At 46.0% G+C, this 21,361-nt stretch overlaps 1 protein-coding gene across 2 annotated transcripts in view; it reads right to left on the bottom strand.

Annotated features, from left to right (window-relative positions):
* Window positions 1-21,361, bottom strand: part of dnah7 (dynein, axonemal, heavy chain 7) — an 816,199-nt gene that overhangs the window by 378,484 nt on the left and 416,354 nt on the right. For both annotated transcript variants that reach the window (XM_085985836.1, XM_085985837.1), the window contains exon 40: window positions 15,224-16,096. In XM_085985836.1, the coding sequence (XP_085841962.1) occupies window positions 15,224-16,096 (873 nt within the window). The remainder of the gene's footprint in view (window positions 1-15,223; window positions 16,097-21,361) is intronic.

Here is a 21,361-nt window from a genome sequence, read left to right as displayed (position 1 = left end):
CAACTCTCGTGGCGACCACAAATTTTTAGCCAATAGAATCTTACAGCACAGAAGGAGACCATTCGGCCATCGCGCCTATGGCAGCTCTTTGAAAGAGCTATCTAATGAGTCCCAGTCCCCTGCTCTTATTCCACAGCTCTGCAATTTTCTCCCCTTCAAGTATTTATCCAATTCCCTTTTGAAAGTTACTACTGAATCTGCTTCCATTACCTTTCAGACAGTGCATGCCAGGTCATAATAATTTGCTGCGTAAAAATTAATTCTCATCATCTCACCTCTGGCTTTTTTGACTATAACCTTAAATCTGTGTCCTTTGGTTACCAACCCTTCACCCAGTGGAAATTTATGTCATATTAAGAAGCAGTCGCTGATTATGTTTCTGAAAATGTTTGTTTCATTCCTGTCTTCCGATTATTCCGGTCAGTCAACATTACCACTGACATACTGAAAATTCCCATGATTATTGCATTACAATTTCCTTCAGTCTCTCTTATTTGCTTAAACAGCTCTTTCTCTTTACTTGGAAATCTTGAGATAGCTATAACAACAGTTGCCAATAGAAAAGAAAATTGGGCGAAGTGTAAAACAGGTTGCCGATTCGTTAGCACCTGTTTTGGACCCAGTGGTAAGAGTTAAAATCATCCCCAATATGTGAGACCATCACAAAAAGGTAGCCGGGATTTTGCTCACCTCGGTGGGTCCAGTGCGGGCGATATCGGCGGCGGGTCACGGCCCCGTTGCTGGCTCCATCCCACTGCCTAAAATGAATTGATGTTGATAGGGTTTGCTAAGCCAGCCAAGCGCATTTCCTGGCCCAATTAGAGGAAGCGGGTCTGGTGACGTCATTCATGACGCATCATCAGCCGGTTTCCTTAAAGGGACCATGGCCACCTTACTTTTGACGTTTGTGCTGTCAGCGTTCTACAGCATTGAAGTACTGCAAAAACTGACAGTCAAAGAACAGAGGCAGAGGGCTACACCCAAGTTCACCCATGACTCCCTCCATATGCTTATAGAGGGAGTCACAGCACACAGGGAGGTCCTCTTCCCTTCCCATGGGCAGAAGAGACCTCCCAGGAGAGCAACACAGCCTGGATGCACATTGCAGAGGAGGTCACAAGCAGGGATGTTGTCAGGAAGACCCGGGTGCAGTGGCGCAAACCTTTCAATGATCTCATTAGATCACGAAACATTAGTACAAAGCCACACTCACCTTCATCCTCCTGTGCCTCTCATCACATCCCCATCACTCTGCCTTCCCTACCCTACTCCTGCACATCCTTACTCACACCAACTTACCTTGCACCTCCATCCATCCCTCTCTCTCTACCTACATTATCACATCCCCATCTCACTAGCCATCCCTCACACTCACCTTCATCCTAGTGCAATCATACCAACTAACAACACACAAGGGTAGGCACTTGGGTGTTTTATCCAATGTTCATGTGAAGTTTCATTTAATGTGCTGTCAAACATTGAAACCTTTATTTTCAACACTTTGCGTTCTTGGACAGATTTGTGTACACCTTTAGAAATGGCTTAGTGAGTTGCAGTGAATGGTGAGACGTAACGGTACCCCCTGCAATGGTGGTGAGTATGAAAGGAATGGTGGGATATGTGTCGGTGCAGGCTCGATGGGCCGAAATGGCCTCTATCTGCACTGTGGGGATCCTGTGATTCTGTGATTTTAGGGATGCTTTATGGGGTTGGTGTGGGGTCGTGCCAACCTGGCACAGCACGTGGCAGCCAGGGTGTACAGCGTCAAGTGAAGTAAATCTGGCCATGCTCAGTTGCTGGTCACCACTGTCCTGTGCTGCATCAGGTGGTTGCGGAGAAGGTTGGTGTTGTTGTTGGTGCTGCTGGTGTGCCTGGTGCTGCTGGAGTTGGATCTCATCATGGTGAGATTCTGAGGACCAAGGTGAGAGAGTATAAAGGGCACCCATGTTGATAGAGTAGATGGCAGGTGAAGTAGAGATGACAGAAGCATTCTGTCAATGGTGAGAGAGTTCTTCCAATGAGGTGAGAGTGGATGGAGAGTGGAAAGTGGAAAGCCTGCAGGATCTGTGTTGGAAATGGACTGAGAAACAGCGTGTGGCTGAGGAAAGTGATGATCTGTCAGGTGGGAGCTTTTACAGTACATTTGAAGCGGTCAAGTAATCAGCTGGAACAATGGTCACTGAACTCCCGCCTCAGGTTGACAGATGTGGTCCCTGAACAGCGTGGTTCCCATGGCCATGAAGTTAAAGTTAAAAAGTAAGTTTAAAAAGCCTGTTAAAGGTCTGTTAAGTACATTATAACGAGTTTAAATGGGTCATCTGCCACTGCCTGTTGGTTCTGCTCAGCACTGACAGACCCGCCATTGGGAAAGGCGCGTTGCAGCGGGTGGGTTCCTGAACAACTGTCAAAAGAAACCACTTTCCCACTCAACCCGCCACCAATCCCGCCCACTGACACTCCGGAAAATTCCAGTCATAGTCTCAAACCTGATGCAGTACAACTCCTAGTGCAAAGCAAAATTTAAGCATTTCCAAGGAGGGATGGGATGGCTTGAGAGCTATTTAAACTCCTTTCTGAATCTATTTAATGGCCCTGAAATTGCAGAGTCTTCGGCGGTGTACTCTCAGAGTATGCCATTGTATTCCCTCTGAAAGGCTCCGGAAAGTCTTGTGCACGTGCGAAACCGGAACTTGCGATCTGTCAAGGTACGCCTTGACAGATCATCCGAACCGACTGAAGAATGAGTATTGCTGGTGCAGTGTTGGGCTATTTGCCCAATGACTGCCCAGCAATTGCCCACGCAACTCTTATGGCTGGTAAAGGCAGGCATAGGACCTGCTTTCATCAGTGTATGGGTATATATATAAGGCTTAAATAAAACATTTAAAAATCCAAAATAATACGCATACAATTTAAATGAGTTTATGCAAACTTCGGTCAAGATTAAGATGTTTAAAATTATTAATCAAAAAATTTAATTTCTATTGAGGTTGGTGCAATGAAGGGACTTATGAATAAAATTGCAATTCAGTACATTGGTAATTATTGGAATTCTGTACATTGTATAATTATTTGGGGATTCCATTGCATATCATTAGGGGATTCCCTTTGTAAATGATTGCAATGGAATCCTCCTTTGTCATTGGAGGACCAGACCCACGTGATCCCAGGGCCACTTCCGAACCGCCTGTGTCCCTGGGATCCATGGGCCACTAGGCTGCCATCCACCTCGAGGCTCGAGACTGCAACTCTTCGCAGCCTGTGTGCCTAGAGGTAAATTCGTAAATGTTTCGTGGGTTGGAGGCGTCCTCTGGAGGTATGCCTCCAACCGCAATTTCTAGGCCATTTCCGGGGGAGGCTCCAGTCGATGTGGTCCATGTTGGGACCAACAATGTAGGAAAGACTAGGCAAGAGAGTACCAGGAGCTAGGAGCTAAATTAAAAAACAGGACCTCAAAGGTTATAATCTCTGGATTAATCCCCAAGCCGCGTGCAAATTGGCATAGGGATAAGTAGATTAGGGAGGTGAACATGTGGCTGAAGGAGTGGTGTGGGAAAGAGGATTCCATTTCATGGGACACTGGCACCAGTACTGGGACAGGAAGGAATTGTACCGTTGGGACAGGTTCCACCATAACTGTAGTGTATGTGCCTTTAAGTCAGAACTACTTTTTACAGCTCCTGGATACTGTAGTACCGGCAGTGACCACACCGGTATATAAGCTGTGCGCATGCCTCTGTACCCCAGTCTAGAGATTACCCTCCTCCAGTAAAGACCTGTTATTTGTTCATGTACAGCATCCGTGTGATTATTTATCCACTGAACCACGGATCTAACAGTGGCGACGAGTGTCGATTCGAATCTACCTGCAACATAAAAAAAAAAAATAGTCGAGTCCAGGAACACGGGTGCCGACCGCGAGCAACCGCCCAGTAGTCAGGCAGAGATCCAACTTCGCTGGGGAGGCTGTGGAGAGCCGGGCTTGGTTCCCCAGCCACAACGAGCAGTAAGAGACCGACGACAGGTCCAGAGCAGACCCTTCCTGAGCAGCGGCAGCTGGAGCCGACCAACGACAGAGAGAGAGCCGAGCAGCGTCGACAGGATAAGAAAGAGGGTGAAGAGAGCAGGGCGCAGCCGGGGGTTGATCACCGAGTGGCGTCGAGGAAAAATACTGCAAACCGGAGAGAGAGAGGGTAAGAAACAGCCGGGTTCTAGACTGAGCGGCGTCGACAAACATCAAGAGAAGAATGCGCAGAGCACAGCCAGGGATCATGGGCTGATCAGGGTCCACGGGGCGAAGCAAGGGGAGACTCCATTGAGCCGTGGAGAAGCAGGGAGAGCGCGGGAGACGCCATTGAGCCGCGGAGAAGCAGGGAGAGCGCAGGAGGCGCCATTGAGCCGCGGAGAAGAGCGTGGGAGATGCCATTTTGTGAAGCCGCAGCGGAGAAGACGGGCGAGCGCGGGAAGGAAGGAAAGTGCGGGAGACGCCATTTTGTGCCAGCGGAGAAGAAGGGGAAGCGCGGGAGGCACCATTGGTGATAGTTAACGTACAACCAAGGATGCCGAAGAGTGGCAGTATCTCTACGTTCGACAATGAAGTCGAAGATTGGGCGACATATGTGGAACGTATTGAGGTGTACTGCAGGGCGAATGAAGTGCCAGATGCTAATAAAGCACTGGTTCTGTTAAATTCCATGGGTGCAAAAACTTATGGGTTACTGCGAAATCTAATAACCCCAGAGAAGCCGGTAAACAAGAATTTTGAAATCATAGTAGAAATCCTACAGGACCACTTAAACCCCACACCGCTGCTGATAGCAGAACGATTTAAGTTCCATGAAAGGAACCAACACAAAGACGAAAGCAATGCTGAGTACCTAACGGAACTGCGCAAGCTATTGAAATACTGCCAGTTTGGAGCGGGACTAGCAGACACGTTAAGGGACAAGTTTGTGTGTGGGCTACAAAGTGAAGGAACCCAGAAACGACTTCTATCAGAAAAGGACCTGATGCTGGACAAAGCTTTCAGTATGGCAGTATCACATGAAGCAGCTGCAAGGGGCGCTGCAGAGATACAATGGAGACCGCAAGAATACGGCACCAACAAAATGACCTATGGAACAGGAAGTGCTATCGCTGCGGCAGAACAACACATGACCAGAAAGATTGTTGGTTCAAGGACCAAGTGTGCAGACAGTGTGGGAAAGCAGGACACATAGCAAGAGTCTGCAGGTCTGGGAAGAAAACCAACAGTAAGAAATCTCCACAGGAGAAGTACAAAAAGGTACACCAGGTGATGGACAGTGGTTCAGACAAACAGAAAAGTGACACAGACTCCGGAAGCAAGAAGCTGGGTTGTCTGAAACTAAATAATGTAACCGAAATGGAGGATCACCAGACTATCTGGGTTACACTCAAGATAGACGGAGTCCAAGTGGAAATGGAATTGGACACAGGGTCAGCTCTAACAGTCATAAATCAAAGAGATTACAAGTGGCTATTTTCACACATACCCTTGAAAGCTACAGAGATTGTCTTGAAGACGTATAAGGGGCAAAAAGTCTACCCCAAAGGGAAAATAAGGGTGAAAGTGACATATAAAGGTCAGGAAATACCTAAAATGGATATATATGTATTGCCAAATGGAGGACCACCACTGCTAGGATGTGAATGGATCCAAAAGATACAATTAGATTGGCATTCCATAAAGGCACTGAAGGTTGAGGCCAAAAAGGATGACGACGTCACACCTGGGCGACTGTCAAAAATGCTAACTGACGCAAAAGAAGTGCTCCAGGAGGGACTAGGAACACTAAAAGGAATAACAGCAACAATTAAAGTAGAGGAAAATGCAAGCCCAAAGTTTCTGAAGGCCAGACCAGTGCCTTATGCGATCAGACCAGCGGTTGAAGCAGAGCTGGAAGGGTTGGAACGTTCAGGAGTACTGTCCAAAGTGGACTGGAGCGAGTGGGCTACACCCATCGTCCCTGTAATGAAGAGGTCGTTGAGTAATATGCCTGGGGAACCAAAGAAGGTCCGCATCTGTGGGGATTTTAAGGTGACAGTGAACCCAGTCCTTCACATGGTGCAATATCCGCTTCCACGAATTGAGGATATTTTCGCCTCGCTATCTGGTGGTAAACGCTTCACCAAAATTGATCTAGCCCAAGCGTACTTGCAAATGGAGGTAGAAGAAGCTTCGAAACATTACCTTACGATCAACACCCATAAAGGTCTCTATCAATACAACCAGCTGGTGTTTGGAGTAGCCTCGGCTCCGGCTATCTGGCAAAGGGCGATGGATCAGGTCCTGCAAGGGATTCCAGGGGCCCAGTGTTATTTGGACGACATCTTGGTCACGGGCGAAAATGACGGTGATCACCTCGCTAACTTGGAGAAGGTGCTCGCCAGATTAAAGGAATATGGGCTACGAGCTAATCACCACAAGTGCGAGTTTTTCCAGAAACAGATCTCGTATTGCGGCCACGTCATCGATGAAGAGGGGTTACATAAGTCCCCTGACAAGATTGAGGCAGTAGTCAAGGCTCCAGCACCGGAAAATGTGTCACAACTGAGGTCGTTCCTCGGGCTGGTAAACTATTACCACAAGTTCTTACCAAATTTGTCTACGGTATTACACCCGCTGAACACCCTACTGCAAACAGGGGTACCATGGAAGTGGGATGACGAATGTAGATGAGCTTTCCAGAAGTGTAAAGAATTGATCACATCAAAAGAGGTGTTGGCCCATTTCAACCCAGCGCTACCAATTCGTTTGGCATGTGATGCATCACCCTACGGCATTGGAGCGGTGCTGTCGCACAAATTCCCAGACGGGTTGGAGAGGCCAGTAGCCTTTGCGTCTTGGTCACTTAGCTCAGCTGAGCGCAACTACGCCCAGATTGACAGGGAGGCCCTCAGCCTAGTATGGGGAGTAAAAAAATTCAACCACTATCTGCATGGGCAGAAGTTCACCTGGCTGACTGACCACCAACCACTTGTCTCCATCTTTAATCCTAAGAAGGGCGTGCCAGTAATGACTGCACAGCAGTTACAAAGATGGTCCCTGTTTCTAGGGGCGAATCAATATGAAATAGAATATAAAGGTACGAAACAGCATGGGAACGCTGATGGGCTATCGCGCCTGCCACTGCCTACGGTGGAGGAAGCACCAGCAGTGGACCCTATCGAGATATTTTATTCGTCGATAATTGAACGATTGCCAGTAACAAATGCGGATATAGAGAAGGAGACCCGCAATGATCCGACGCTGTCACAGTTATATGAATTGACGGTGAGGGGATGGCCAACACATGGAAACTCACTGTTGCCAGCATTCTCATCCAGAAGAGAACAGCTGTCAGTATGCCAGGGGACAGTGATGTGTGGATCCAGAGTGGTGATTCCACCCAAGTTAAGGGAGAGAGTGCTAAATGAGCTACATGAAGGTCATCTGGGGGGAGTGAAAATGAAAAGGCTTGCTAGGGCTTATGTGTGGTGGCCGGGAATCGATCAACAAATCGAAGACCTAACGAAGAGCTGCTTAGGATGCCAGAAGGTCCAAAATGCACCACCACATGCCCCTCTACACCCATGGGAGTGGCCCTCCTCTCCATGGCAATGGGTGCACATTGATTTCGCTGGTCGATTCATGGACTCAATGTTCTTAATAGCAGTGGATGCTCATTCAAAGTGGCCTGAGGTGATAAAGATGTCTTCAACCACTTCAGAGAAAATGATTGCAGTCCTACGGACCATATTTGCCAGAAACGGTTTGCCAGAGCAGATCTGCTCTGATAATGGACCACAGTTTGTGTTCGACGAGTTCCAAAAATTCATGAAAAGGAATGGGGTAAGGCATTACACATCCGCCCCGTATCATCCAGCCACCAATGGATTGGCTGAGAGGTTCGTACAAACCTTTAAGAAGGCGATAAAGGCCATGTGCGACGAGGAAATTCCACTACAGCATAAGCTGGACAATTTCTTATTAGCCTACCGAAACGCGACACATGCAGTTACCAACCAGACCCCAGCCATGATGTTCTTTAACCGAAGGTTGAGATCTCGTCTGGACTTGCTCAGACCAAATGTGCGAAGAAATGTTGAGGACAAACAATTCCAGCACATCAACGAGAAGCCGACAAGGAGCTTCAATGTAGGGCAACCAGTCTTGGAACGGGACTATCGAACAGAGAAGTGGCAACCCGGAACGATATGTACAAGGCAGGGGCCATTAATGTACACAGTGGATGTCGGGGAGAACATTGTGAGACGCCACGTCGATCAGTTCTTAGCATCACAGGAATGTGTCAACCCCATGTCTCGAGTACCTGGGGATGAACCCGACATACCGGTAGCATCTACTTCAGACCCAGTTGTAGTGTATGTACCCGTCTACCTTTAAGGAAACTATTGTATGTAACCGTTCACCTTTAAGAGAACTACTTTAGGTGTGGCACTACTTGTTTGGCTTCTGTATACTGTAATACCGACAGTGACCACACCAGTATATAAGTGTTGTGGCAGGATTGCTGGGGCAGATTCGCCCTGACCTTCGAATAGTAAAGACCTGTTTGTTTGTTACTCCTGAAGTCTGTGTCATTATTAACAGTACAACCCACAGACTTTACAGTGGCGACGAGTCCGATCGTACCCTGCGGCAAGACTAGCAAAGCAACTAAAGAGCGTCGAAGAGAGGCAACCGCCCTCGTCGTTATGCTGGGAGAAAACACGAGGCTGCAGCAATAGAAAGGAAGAAGACTTAGCAACAAAAGCTTCCAGCAGCAACAGGCACTGACTACCCTTCTACCACGGTGCGGAGTGAGCCGATCAGCAGGAAACAAGGCGGCCGCGGAGACTGTGAGTAGGGGAAAGTGTAACGAAATCCGGAGGATAAGGGCTGTGCACTCGACCACGGTCGAGGGGGAGCAGAGCTGGTCAGGAAGTCGGGTCCAACGGCGTCGTGAGATAGCCGGACCGCGATCGGCGGGAAAAGCCGGGCAGCGACCGAAGCCACGAAGCGCTGAGACCGGGAGCAGGCGCGGGAAGAGAGAAACTCAGCCGCAGCCGGGGAGGGAAGCACCGGACTGCGTGAGGGCTGGGAGGCGAACGGGAGCCGAGCGTGTGGGAGAGGCAGAGCCGACCAAAGGAGGCTGCGCGAGAGCCAGTCCAGCGGCTGAACTGTTCTCCACCAACGGGGTACCCAGCGCCGGTAGAGCCGAACATGTGGGAGAGAGACGGAGCCGAGCAAGGGGAGAGGGACTGTGTGAGAGCCAGTCCAGCGGCTGAACTGTTCTCCGCCAACGGGGTACCCAGCGCCGGTAGAGCCGAATGTGTGGGAGAGAGAGACAGAGCCGAGCAAGGGGAGAGAGACTGCGCGAGAGCCAGTCCAGCGGCTGAACTGTTATCCGTGAACGGGGTGTACCCAGCGCCGGTAGTGCCGTGCGAGCGGGAGAGAGAGACAGAGCCGAGCAAGGGGAGAGAGAGTGCGTGAGAGCCAGTCCAGCGGCTGAACTGTTATCCATGAACGGGGTGTACCCAGCGCCGGTAGAGCCGTGCGAGCGGGAGAGAAAGACAGAGCCGAGTAAGGGGAGCTGTGCGGAAGCCAGCCAGAGGCTGAACCTGTCCACTGTGGGGAAAGCGTACCCCTTCCACCAGGGAAGAAACGCGGGAAGCCGCCATTAGGCGGAGAAGACGACAGAAGCGGGAAACCGCCATTGAAGTGGGCGGAGAGAGAAGGAAAGAGCGGGAAACCGCCATTTTCGCGGGAAAAACCGCCATCTTAGAAATAAACAAATAAATAAGAATACTTAAAGAAATACTTGTGCTGCTCCCAAGGAAAGAAAGATGCCTAAGCGAGGGAATATTAACGATTTTAATTCTGAGATAGAAGACTGGGCCATGTACATGGAACGCATAGAGATTTATTGTGAAGCCAACAAAATAGAGGAAGACGACAAGGCGATAACATTGCTAAACTTGATGGGGGCAAAAACATACGGGCTCTTGAAGCATCTAGTAGCACCAGATAAACCGGCGGATCAGACTTTCGAAGAGATTGTGGCTGTGCTGAAGGACCACTTGAACCCCACACCGTTGATGCTGGCTGAACGTTTCAAATTCTATGCAAGAACGCAGAGGAAAGGCGAAAGTAACGCGGAATACTTGGTCGAACTGCGTAGGCTGGCGAAATACTGCCAGTTCGGAGGGAATCTGACAGAGGCACTGCGAGACAAGTTCGTATGTGGATTGTCCAAAGAAGGGACGCAAAAGCGACTACTGGAAGAGAACGACCTCACACTGGACAGGGCTGTTCTTATAGCTGCATCGCACGAAGCCGCAGCGAAAGGAACGGCAGAAATGCAGCTGAAGGCGGCGGCACTCGGGGTGGACCAAATTACCTCGAATACAACAAAATGCTATCGTTGTGGGAAGACAACGCATGACCAGAATCAATGCTGGTTTAAGAACCAAGAATGTAGGAAATGTGGCAAACTGGGTCACATCGCAAAGGTATGCCGGTCAGGGAAGAAGACCAACAACCAAAGGAAGCCACCACAAGAAAAGCACAGCAAGGTACACAAGGTGGCTGAGAAGAGTTCAGACGAACAGAATTCAGACTCAGACCCAAACAACCAGGAGCTGGGTAGTCTGAGAATTCACAATGTGGGGAGGGAAGCTGATCTACAAACTATCTGGGTCATGCTAAGAATAGCTGGAGTCCAAGTAAGAATGGAGTTGGACACTGGATCAGCTCTATCAGTCATCAATCGAAGGGACTACCACCGGCTATTCTCTCACATACCCTTAAGGAATACCAAGTTCGTATTACAGACATACACGGGGCATAAAGTATACCCCATGGGGAAGATAAGAGTCAAGGTGAGAGAGAGGGGTAAAGAACACCCAAGAATGAACTTGTACGTATTACCTGAGGGAGGACCACCACTTCTAGGATGGGAGTGGATTAAGAAAATAGACATGGAATGGCACTATCTAAAAGCCATCACGAGTGAGGACTCGGTACGAGCAATCAGCTCAGATTCTGGAACGGATGACGATAAGACTAACTCAAATATGGAAGACAAGGCTGAAATGGACTTGCCGACTATGGTGGAGAAAATGAAGACAGGCATAAAGGCTTATGCTACCGAGAAGGATAAAGCTTCAGAGCAGAACTCCAGGTTGACAGAGAATTCTGAGCCTGTCCAAGTTAAGGACTTATCCACGACGGAAGAACACAGAGCCCGGACTCAAACGTATCGCAAAATACAACAACAATTAGAACAGTTGAGTTACCATCTCGTACAAGAGATGAAAACAATGGAACAATTCTGGGACACCGAATGGGAGAACCTGGAAAGACAACAGAGGCAGCTAGCTCAAGCTGAGAGCGACCATAGGGCCATCATGGCTAAGTATCGATCACATCTCCCTGATGCTGTTCAAGAGTTAGAATATTTGCAGAACGAAACAAATGAAGAGGAATCTTCAGGCAGCCAGGATTTTATCCCAGTTCCTCTCTACGACTCCTTACAAGCAGAGTGTAAGAAGTTGAAAGAACAGTATGAACAGGCCCAGGCTACAATTCTGGAGGGGGTTAACTCGGCAACCTCCGAAAAGCTAGTTTTAGTGAAAGCATATGAGCAACTAAAGGTTGAACATGAGCAAGACGTCCAAAGGATGCAGGAAATGTTTGAGGAGCTCCAGGCCAAGACAGACTCATCGGTAGAGATTCCATCCATCGATGAAAAATTGGAGGTGGAAGACATGGCAGAACATGGAATCCAAGAGGTTCAAGAACTCATAAAAGTACTGAAGGAAACCCAAGACAAATATGAGGCGGAAATGACCAGGGTTCAACAACTTGAAGAACATAGTCAACTGGGAATCCGGGCAGTGGAAGGAAAGGCAACTGGAAGAGAAACAGAGACTGGAAGAATGGCCCCTGAACTGGAGCTAGAGAGCATCAAGGCGCAACTTCTTCGAGTGCTTAAAACCCAAGCACCAGAGGGAAAGGTGGATGAAATAGAGAAGAAGCTGATCCACAGTGTCCCCGGGGAAGAGTTAACGACCAGCCAACTCCTTCACAGGCGGAGTGACAAGACTCCACAAGGGGAACACGAGCTTCAGGCTTCAAAGGGAAGGAATTCGGAGCTTCCAAAAGGGATGGAGATAGCTGAGGTGGCAACACAGCTTTTACAAGGATGCCAAAAGGACGCTGAATTACGTCAAATTGAACAGAAGAATGGGGAAACAGCTACTCCAGTAGAAGGAGTAAATAGCCGGATAACGCAATCCCCGATGGAAGGGAAGGTATTGAACTCACAAATGAGGACAGTAGTGAAAGAATGGCAGACAACCCAGGAAGAGCGTGATGAATATGAATGTATGAGGAAGTCTTTTCAAGAAAGATGTCTAGGGAAGGAACCACAGTCGGCTAACGTCCAGATGGGTAAGGAGGAAGTAGAAGGCCCTCTCGCTGGCCTAACTCAGGACGACCCCGAATATTACCATGACCTGTTGAGTGACACTGAATATTACGAGGATCTGGTCTGCCCAGTTTGTGAGGAAAACTCCCAAAGTGCTGAAATCAGGATGAAACACTTAAGGTCTAAGGAACATAGAGAGTTGGTGGCGCTACAGCTGGCAGCCGAGAAAGGAGCCCCGAGAGTCTCAAAAAGGCAGAAAAGAAAAAGAAGAGGCAGAAGACAATAACTATCTAAAATATTATCACTTCTACCAGCTCAGGAGGGGACCTACGAAAGGAGCTAAATTAGTTGAAAAGTGGGAAATTATCAAGACAGCCAGTTGGTTATACAAGTCGGCACTGCCGGTTCAACAGGACGAAAGTTCAAGCTGTTACGTCAAGAAAAGGCTATGGAGGAGTCACACTATCCATGTGAACCGGCTACACCAAAGAGATGTTGTTCGGACCAAGTCAAGATCGGAGACTGAATCTGTGAACTGTTCCCGCAGAGACTGACTTTGTGAACTGTTTCCCACCGAGATTATATCTGTAAAGTGTTTTATATGAAGTTGAAGATATGTATGTTAATGGGACTCTGTAAGTAATAAGCTAAAAAGGGAGGATTGTAGTGTATGTACCCGTCTACCTTTAAGGAAACTATTGTATGTAACCGTTCACCTTTAAGAGAACTACTTTAGGTGTGGCACTATTTGTTTGGCTTCTGTATACTGTAATACCGACAGTGACCACACCAGTATATAAGTGTTGTGGCAGGATTGCTGGGGCAGATTCGCCCTGACCTTCGAATAGTAAAGACCTGTTTGTTTGTTACTCCTGAAGTCTGTGTCGTTATTAACAGTACAACCCACAGACTTTACACCAGTAGCAGTGGAACCCGATGAACTACCCGATGAAAAGGGGTCAGAATCGCCTCTGCACCAAGAACAAGAACCTCTGGAAAGGCGCTATCCCAAAAGGGTCAGGAAGCCGCCCCAAAGACTGAATCTATAAATGGACTTTTGTTATTGAATGTACATGTAAAAATGTAATTGTTATTTGAATATTAAGGGGGTATTGTTAATCTAAAAAGGGAGGAATTGTAGTGTATGTGCCTTTAAGTCAGAACTACTTTTTACAGCTCCTGGATACTGTAGTACTGGCAGTGACCACACCGGTATATAAGCTGTGTGCATGCCTCTGTACCCCAGTCTAGAGATTACCCTCCTCCAGTAAAGACCTGTTATTTGTTAATGTACAGCATCCGTGTGATTATTTATCCACTGAACCACGGATCTAACAATAACCAGGCTGGAAAGGATAAATAGGACGGTCACAAGGACTTTAAACTAGTAAATGGGGGAGGGAGGAGGGGGGAGGGCTTAGGTGGAAAATCATTCTAAAACAAACGAAAGGGAAGAGAGTAATCAGAAATTTTGTTTTGGGTAAAGGGAAAACTAAAAGATGTAAAGTAAATAAATCAGGAGAAATAAGAAATGTGTGAGAAAAACTTTAGAGCGGAAGGACAGGTTAGGGTGTATGACCCAAATAAATGTTCTCTAAAAAACACAATGCAGGCACAAATTCAACTTAGAGGGAATGACATGGTAGCCATTACTGAGACATGGCTGCAAGATGTTTAGGACTGGGAAGTGAATATACCAGGTTATAAGGTCTACAGGAAGGATAGGGAAACTGGTAGAGGGGGAGGAGCAATGTTCCCTGTAAGCTGCACTTAGTTCTGTGCGGCCTGTTTCTTTTAATGCACGGTCCCTTTAAATTCTGCACACGCATGGTGTTTACAATGTAAAAGTCGGCCTGCATGGGACCTTTTAGATTAATGCGCGGCCACACGCGCAGCTTAGTGGGACCATTGGGGGGGAGTAGCCTTGATGATTAAGCATGAAATTACTTCAATAATAAGAGAGGATATAACGAGAAGTAAGCAGGCAGTGGAGACTTTATGGGTAGAATGAAGAAACAGAAAAGGATTTAAGACAGTAGTGGGAGTTGTGTATAGACCCCCTGGTAGCAGCTGTGAAGTAGCAGAATACTAAATGCAGAGATTAGACAAGTATGTAGTAAAGGCAAAGTTGTTTTAATGGGAAAGTTTAACTTTCATATAGATTGGTATAAGTAGACTAGCTTGTGTCAGAAAGGAAGTGAATTTCTTGAGTGTGGTTAGGATAGTTTTCTGCGACAATATGTCCTAGAACCATCCAGGGGGCAGGCCATACTAGATTTAAGAATGAGTAAAGAGCCAGATTTAGTTAACAGCCTAATGGTGCGTGAACATTTATCTAATAGCGATCATAATATGATCGAGTTCAACGTTGTGTTTGAAAGGGAGAAACGCAAAACGGCCGAGGGAAAGGCGCGTGGGGGTGGGATAACCTGTTCCGTAGGTTGGGGAGTCTAGGACTAGGGGACATAGCCTAACTGTTAGAGCCAGGCTTTTTAGGAGTGAAGTTAAGAAACACTTCTACACACAAAGGGTGGTAGAAGTTTGGAACTCTTTTCCACAAATGGCAGTTGATGCGAGGTCAATTATTAATTTTAAATCTGAGATTGATAGATTTTTGTTAACCAACGGCATTAAGGGATATGGGCCAAAGGCGGGTATATGGAGTTAGGTCACAGATCAGCCACAATCTCACTGAATGGCGGAACAGGCTCGGGGAGGTAAATGGCCTACTCCTGTTCCTATGTTCCCATAAACCAAGGTCTAATAAACATGTGAACTGAGACTCTTACCTGAAACCAGTTTATGGTACAGCAGTTGACAAGTGCTGGGAACTTCCTGAGCCTGTTGCGGAATGCATCTCCAATTGGACTCATTGCTAAAACCACATGTAACTGATTACGGCAGCGCTCAATAAACATGTTGAAAAGTGCCAATGGACTCCCATCAGTCTGCTTTGATCTATCTCTTTGACGGTCAATTAGACGCATACGTTCACAAACCTCCTGTTTCTCATCCACAGCAAAGAGATTTGGCACTTCTCCCGCATTCAATAAATTGCTGATGTCTTCTAGAAATGACTCCCGTTTAATCTGAGTGTCAGTAAATAAAAATACACCTTGCATCTCACCTTCGGTAGCTTTTCGGAATATTTGTTTTATATCTTCTCGCCATTCATTAGAGCCATAACTCTTGGAAATTTCCACTTGAAACAGAATGTAGTCAGCCATATGTGATGCAAGCCGGGTTAGTGACTGACGCCCGCTGCCTCCAACTCCCACCAAAAGGGCATGGCTATGGGGCTGCTTTAGAATACGGGAAATTCGACAGACATGCTCAATTGCAAATCTGAATACAACCAGATTCATAGGCTTTTTACTAAGGTTATTAAACTCCTCCAAATGGCTCTCAACCACTTTTCGTAACATTCTGTTATCAAAGATTTCTCTATAGCCCTTGTCTTCACCTTTCGGGTCACTGAAATCACAGAACATAAGGCTGCGAAGTTCATCTTCCATCACTTTGCCATCACCATTAATGTCAAGGTGTATGAAAAGTTCATCAAAGTTCTCCTCCATCTGACTCTCCATCACTTCTCTGAGACAGTCAACAAGCCAAGCTCGATCTCCATCATCTACCAAACGATCATAATAGACTCGTAAAACCTACATTTCAGACACAAAGAAATTATAATTCATTTTGAATGTTTGTGAGAACAATAAAAAGAAAAAAAATGTCTTGCATTTATGTAGCACTTTCTACACCCTCAAGACATTGGGGCAAAGAGAGTATGAGAATAGATTGGCAGCTAACATAAAAAGGAATTCAAAAGTCTTCCATAGGCATATAAATAATAAACGGGTAAATAATAAACGGGTAGTAAGAGAAGGGGTGAGACCGATTAGGGACCAAAAATGAGACCTACGCATGGAGGTAGAGGGCATGGCTGATGTATTAAATGAGTAATTTGCATCTGTCTTCACCAAGGATGAAGATGCTGCCAAAGTCATAGTGAAAGAGGAGGTAGTGGAGATACTGAATGAGATAAAAATTGATTAAGAGGAGGTAGTAGAAAGGCTGTCTGTACTTAAAGTTGATAAGTCACCAGGACCAGATGGGATGCATCCTAGGATGCTGAGGGAAGTTAAGGAGGAGATTGCAGAGGTACTAGCCATAATCTTCCAATCTTCCTTAGATACAGGGGGTGGCACCAGAGAACTGGAGAATTGCAAATGTTACACCCTTGTCCAAAAAAGGGTGCAAGGATAAACCCAGTAACTACAGACCAGTCAGTTTAACCTTGGTAGTGGGGAAGCTTTTAGAAATGATAATCAGGGACAAAGTTAACAAAGCCAGCACAGATTTGTTGAAGGCAAATCGTGTTTAACTAACTTGATCAAGGTTTTTGATGAGGTAACAGAGAAGGTTGATGAGGGCAATGCGGTTGACTTGGTGTACATGGCCCGTGGAATAAAAGGGACAGTGACAGCATGGATACAAAATTGGCTAAGTGACAGGAAAGAGTAGTGGTGAACAGTTGTTTTTCGGACTGGAGGAAGGTATACAGTGGTGTTCCCCAGGGGTCAGTACTAGGACCACTGCTTTTCTTGATATATATTAATGACTTGGACTTGGGTGTACAGGGCACAATTTCAAAATTTGCAGATGACACAAAACTTGGAAGTAGAGTGAACAGTGAGGAGGATAGTGATAGACTTAAAGAAGACATAGACAAGCTGGTGAAATGGGCGGACACGTAGCAGATTAAATTTAACGCAGAAAGGTGCGAAGTGATACATTTTGGTAGGAAGAATGAGGAGGGGCAATATAAACTAAAGAGTACAATCCTAAAGCGGGTGCATGGACAGAGAGACCTGGGGGTATATGTGCACAAATTGTTGAAGGTGGCAGGGCAGGTTGAGAAAGCAGGTAAAAAAGCTTACAGGATCCTGGGCTTCATAAATAGAGGCATAGGGCAGGATTTTCATTGGGCCGTGAAGGCGGGATTGGAGGCATGTGGGGGGTTAAAATCTCAAAATCGGGGGGCACGAACCCATTCCGCCCCCCAACCCGCCTCCATGCCAGTTTCAATGGAGGCGGATACCCGACCTGTGCTGGGATCCGCCTCCCCGAGGCGAGAAGGGGATTAGTGCCAATTAACTGCCTGTTAACAGGTAGTTAACAGGCAGTTTTTAGCCTAATCCCTATTTTTAATCCTGGGGATTCCCGACGGCTCCAAACCACGCCAAGTTAGCAAGGCGGGCCGTCGGGCTGAAGGACTTGGAGGGTTCGAGATGTCCGATGTTCAGGTAAGTGATGGGTGCATGAGTGAAGAGGTAAGTGTGTTTGATGTGTATAAAGTGTTTAAAGAAGTTTTACTTACCTTTACAGCCTTCCTTCCTTCAGGTCTCAGGAGTCCCTCATCTCACCGGCACAGAAAGCAGAATGACCGCGAGCTCTCAAAAGTTGCAGCATTCAGCTTTCTGTTCTGGAGCAATCTCTAAATCAGCCTGAGAGGAAGGAATTAACTTAATGTACAGATTGTCAGTGTTTGACAGCTTCAAAGAGCTGTCAAATGCTGATATTTCATCTGTGTGGTGATTATTCTTGTTTTGTAAGAAGCATTATAATTGGTTGCCTGTTTCCTGCCTTGAGAGATATGCTGTAAACTCATTGGTAGTTGATGTCATGTGATTTGTGGTGGCCATCTTAAATTCAGTTCTCTACAGCCTTGGTTGGGACTGGGTGTTGAAGATGTGCTGCTGGGTTTTTAAGGTTAATAAAGCCTAGATTTAGAAAGGCAAATCTACTCTATTTCAATTTATTAATCTTTTGTTAGAATGGAGCGATATCTTCAACCGGAACGATTTAATGCTGACCCTAATTCTGCAGGAGTGGATGATAAATGGAAACACTGGTATCGTACATTTAAAAACTTTTTGGGTGTGTTGGATCAAGAGTCTCTAAATAAGTTGAATGTACTGATCAACTACATTGCGCCGGATGTGTCTAAGTATATCTTGGACTGTGAAACTTACGAATTGGCTATTGCTACATTGGAAAAGATTTTTGTTAAACCAAAGAATGAGGTATTTGCACGTCACCTTCTATCTGCCCATAGGCAGCAGGTGGGAGAATCTTTGGATGCTTATTTACAAGCACTTTGGCGCCTTGGAGCTAACTGTAATTATAAGGCCGTGTCGGCAGAAGAATATAAGGAAGAATCGGTACGGGATGCTTTTATTACTGGATTACTGTCTAGATCAATTCATCAGCGGTTATTAGAAAATAAGACTTTGGATCACAAGAGTGCCTTTGAGCAAGCCTCTACATTGGATTTGGCTCAGAGAAGTTCGGATTCTTACGCTCTTTTTAATCGGCCTGCGACTGTGGTTTCGGCAGTTCTGGATGAAAAGGAATTATGTGGACTTAATAGGAGTGGTTTACCAGATTCTGAAACAGTTTCTACTTCGGCTGCTGTTGCCTCTAGGATTCAGAAGTGTTATTTTTGTGGGAACGCCCGGCACCCTCGTCTGAAGTGTCCTGCTCGGGAGGCTGTGTGTAGTAAATGCGGCAAGAGAGGTCATTGTGCACGTGTTTGTAAATCAATTGCCTCCTCTGCGACTATTCAGTCTTTAGATAGGGCGTTTATTGCATCAGTTTCTGCTGTCTTTGCTCATGGCCTAAACAAAGCTATAGTTACGGCCCAAGTTAATGGGTTAGAAGTGAAGGCCCTTATAAAACTCTCGGTACTGCCCGTATCTATAAGTCTTCAGTTTGTGAAGGAGAAGCGTTTGAAAATTTCGCCTGTTACTTATCAGGTGTGTATGGCTCAGACGACTCTCACCTCACAAGTAGCTGGTTGTTGCCTTGTGAAATTAATTCTTCTAGGTAATACGTATACTGATATATGCCTATCTGTTTTGCCTAATCTCTGTGCGGATATTTTGATTGGTCATGATGTGCTTCAATTACACGAGTCTCTCAGTCTTTCTTTTGGAGGAACTAAGCCACCTTTATCTATTTGTGGATTAACTTCTTTATCCATTTCTCCATTATCACTTTTTCCAATTTGATGCCGGATTGTAAGCCAATTGCTACCAAGTCAAGAAGGTATAGCAGTCAGGATCAAGAATTTTTTAATTCTGAAGTTCAACGTCTTTTATTGGAAGGAATCATTGAACCTAGTTGTTCGCCCTGGCGGGCACAAGTAGTTGTCACCACTAACGAGAGACATAAGAAACGAATGGTGATAGACTACTCTCAAACTATTAATAGGTATACTCAATTAGATGCGTACCCTTTGCCTAAGATTGATGAGCTTATCAACAAAGTATCTCAGTATAAGGTTTTTAGCACTATTGACCTAAAGAGTGCTTATCATCAGATTCCTATCGTTAAGAGGGACCAACCATATACGGCCTTTGAGGCTGGCAGAAAGCTGTATCAGTTTTGCCGAGTACCATTTGGTGTTACTAATGGTGTTGCCTGTTTTCAACGGGCAATGGATGCTTTTATAAGTGATAACTCTCTCTCTGACACCTTTTCATATTTAGATGACATCGCGGTGTGTGGCAAATCAAGGGTGGAGCATGATTCTAATTTAGAAAGATTCCTTCAAGCTGCGGAAAAAGTTGGTTTAACTTTCAATAAAGAGAAGTGTATCTTTTCGACCACTGAGGTAAATCTACTGGGGTATATTATCTCGGGAAACAAGATTAAACCAGATCCAGAACGCCTGCGACCATTGATTGATTTACCTTGTCCTACTAATTCTAAGGCTTTGCAACGAGTTGTTGGACTGTTTTCTTATTATTCTAATTGGATTGCAAACTTTTCACAGAAGATCCGGCCCCTTATTCGGGTTACGACATATCCTCTATCATGGGAGGCTAGGACGTGTTTTGATAATTTCAAAAAGGATATCCTTGGAGCAGTTGTGCATTCTATTGATGAGCAGGTTCCCTTTGTGATTGAGACGGACGCTTCCGATTTTGCAATTGGGGCTACTCTGAACCAAAATGGAAGACCTGTGGCCTTTTTCTCACGTACTTTGAACAATAGTGAGAAAAGACACTCCTCAATAGAGAAAGAGGCGTATGCAATAGTAGAAGCACTGCGTAAATGGAGACATTATTTATCGGGGCGACATTTTACGTTGGTAACTGACCAAAAATCTGTGTCCTTTATGTTTGATGTCAAACATTTTGGAAAGATCAAGAATGATAAAATAATGAGGTGGAGGATTGAGTTGGCATGTTACCATTTTGATATCGTTTACCGTCCGGGGAAGGATAATGTTGCTGCTGATGCGCTGTCGAGGGCTTATTGTTCTGTGATTCACGGAGATACGCTTATTAATCTTCATAATGCTTTGTGCCATCCTGGTGTTACGAGGATGATACACTTCGTACGCAGTAAGAATTTGCCTTTTTCAGTTGAAGACGTCAAGCGGATGACTTCATTATGTTCTATCTGTGCTCGGTGTAAACCGAATTTCTTTAAGCCTCAACGAGCTCATCTTATAAAGGCTACTTTTCCTTTTGAACGTTTGAGCGTTGATTTTAAGGGGCCTCTTCCTTCAACGACTCAGAATCGATATATATTTACTGTTGTGGATGAGTTTTCAAGGTTCCCTTTTGCTTTTCCTTGCGCAGATGTATCAGCTGCTACAGTTATCAAATGTCTGACTCAACTTTTTGTCATCTTTGGGATGCCTGCGTATATCCATTCGGATCAGGGAAGTTCTTTTATGTCTTCCCAGTTGAAGGAATACCTCCAGAGTCGGGGAATCTCTACTAGTAGAACTACCCTGTATAATCCCCAGGGTAATGGACAGTGCGAACGATATAATGGGGTGATCTGGAAGGCAGTTATGTTGGCTTTGACATCCCGGAACCTTAAGAATACACAGTGGGAAATGGTATTGC

Source organism: Somniosus microcephalus, chromosome 4 (assembly GCF_052327205.1).
Source record: "Somniosus microcephalus isolate GS21.2 chromosome 4, FLI_Smic_1.0, whole genome shotgun sequence".
NCBI lineage: Eukaryota > Metazoa > Chordata > Chondrichthyes > Squaliformes > Somniosidae > Somniosus > Somniosus microcephalus.
Note: the sequence above shows the minus strand (reverse complement) of the source record. Positions and strands in the feature narration are given on the sequence as shown.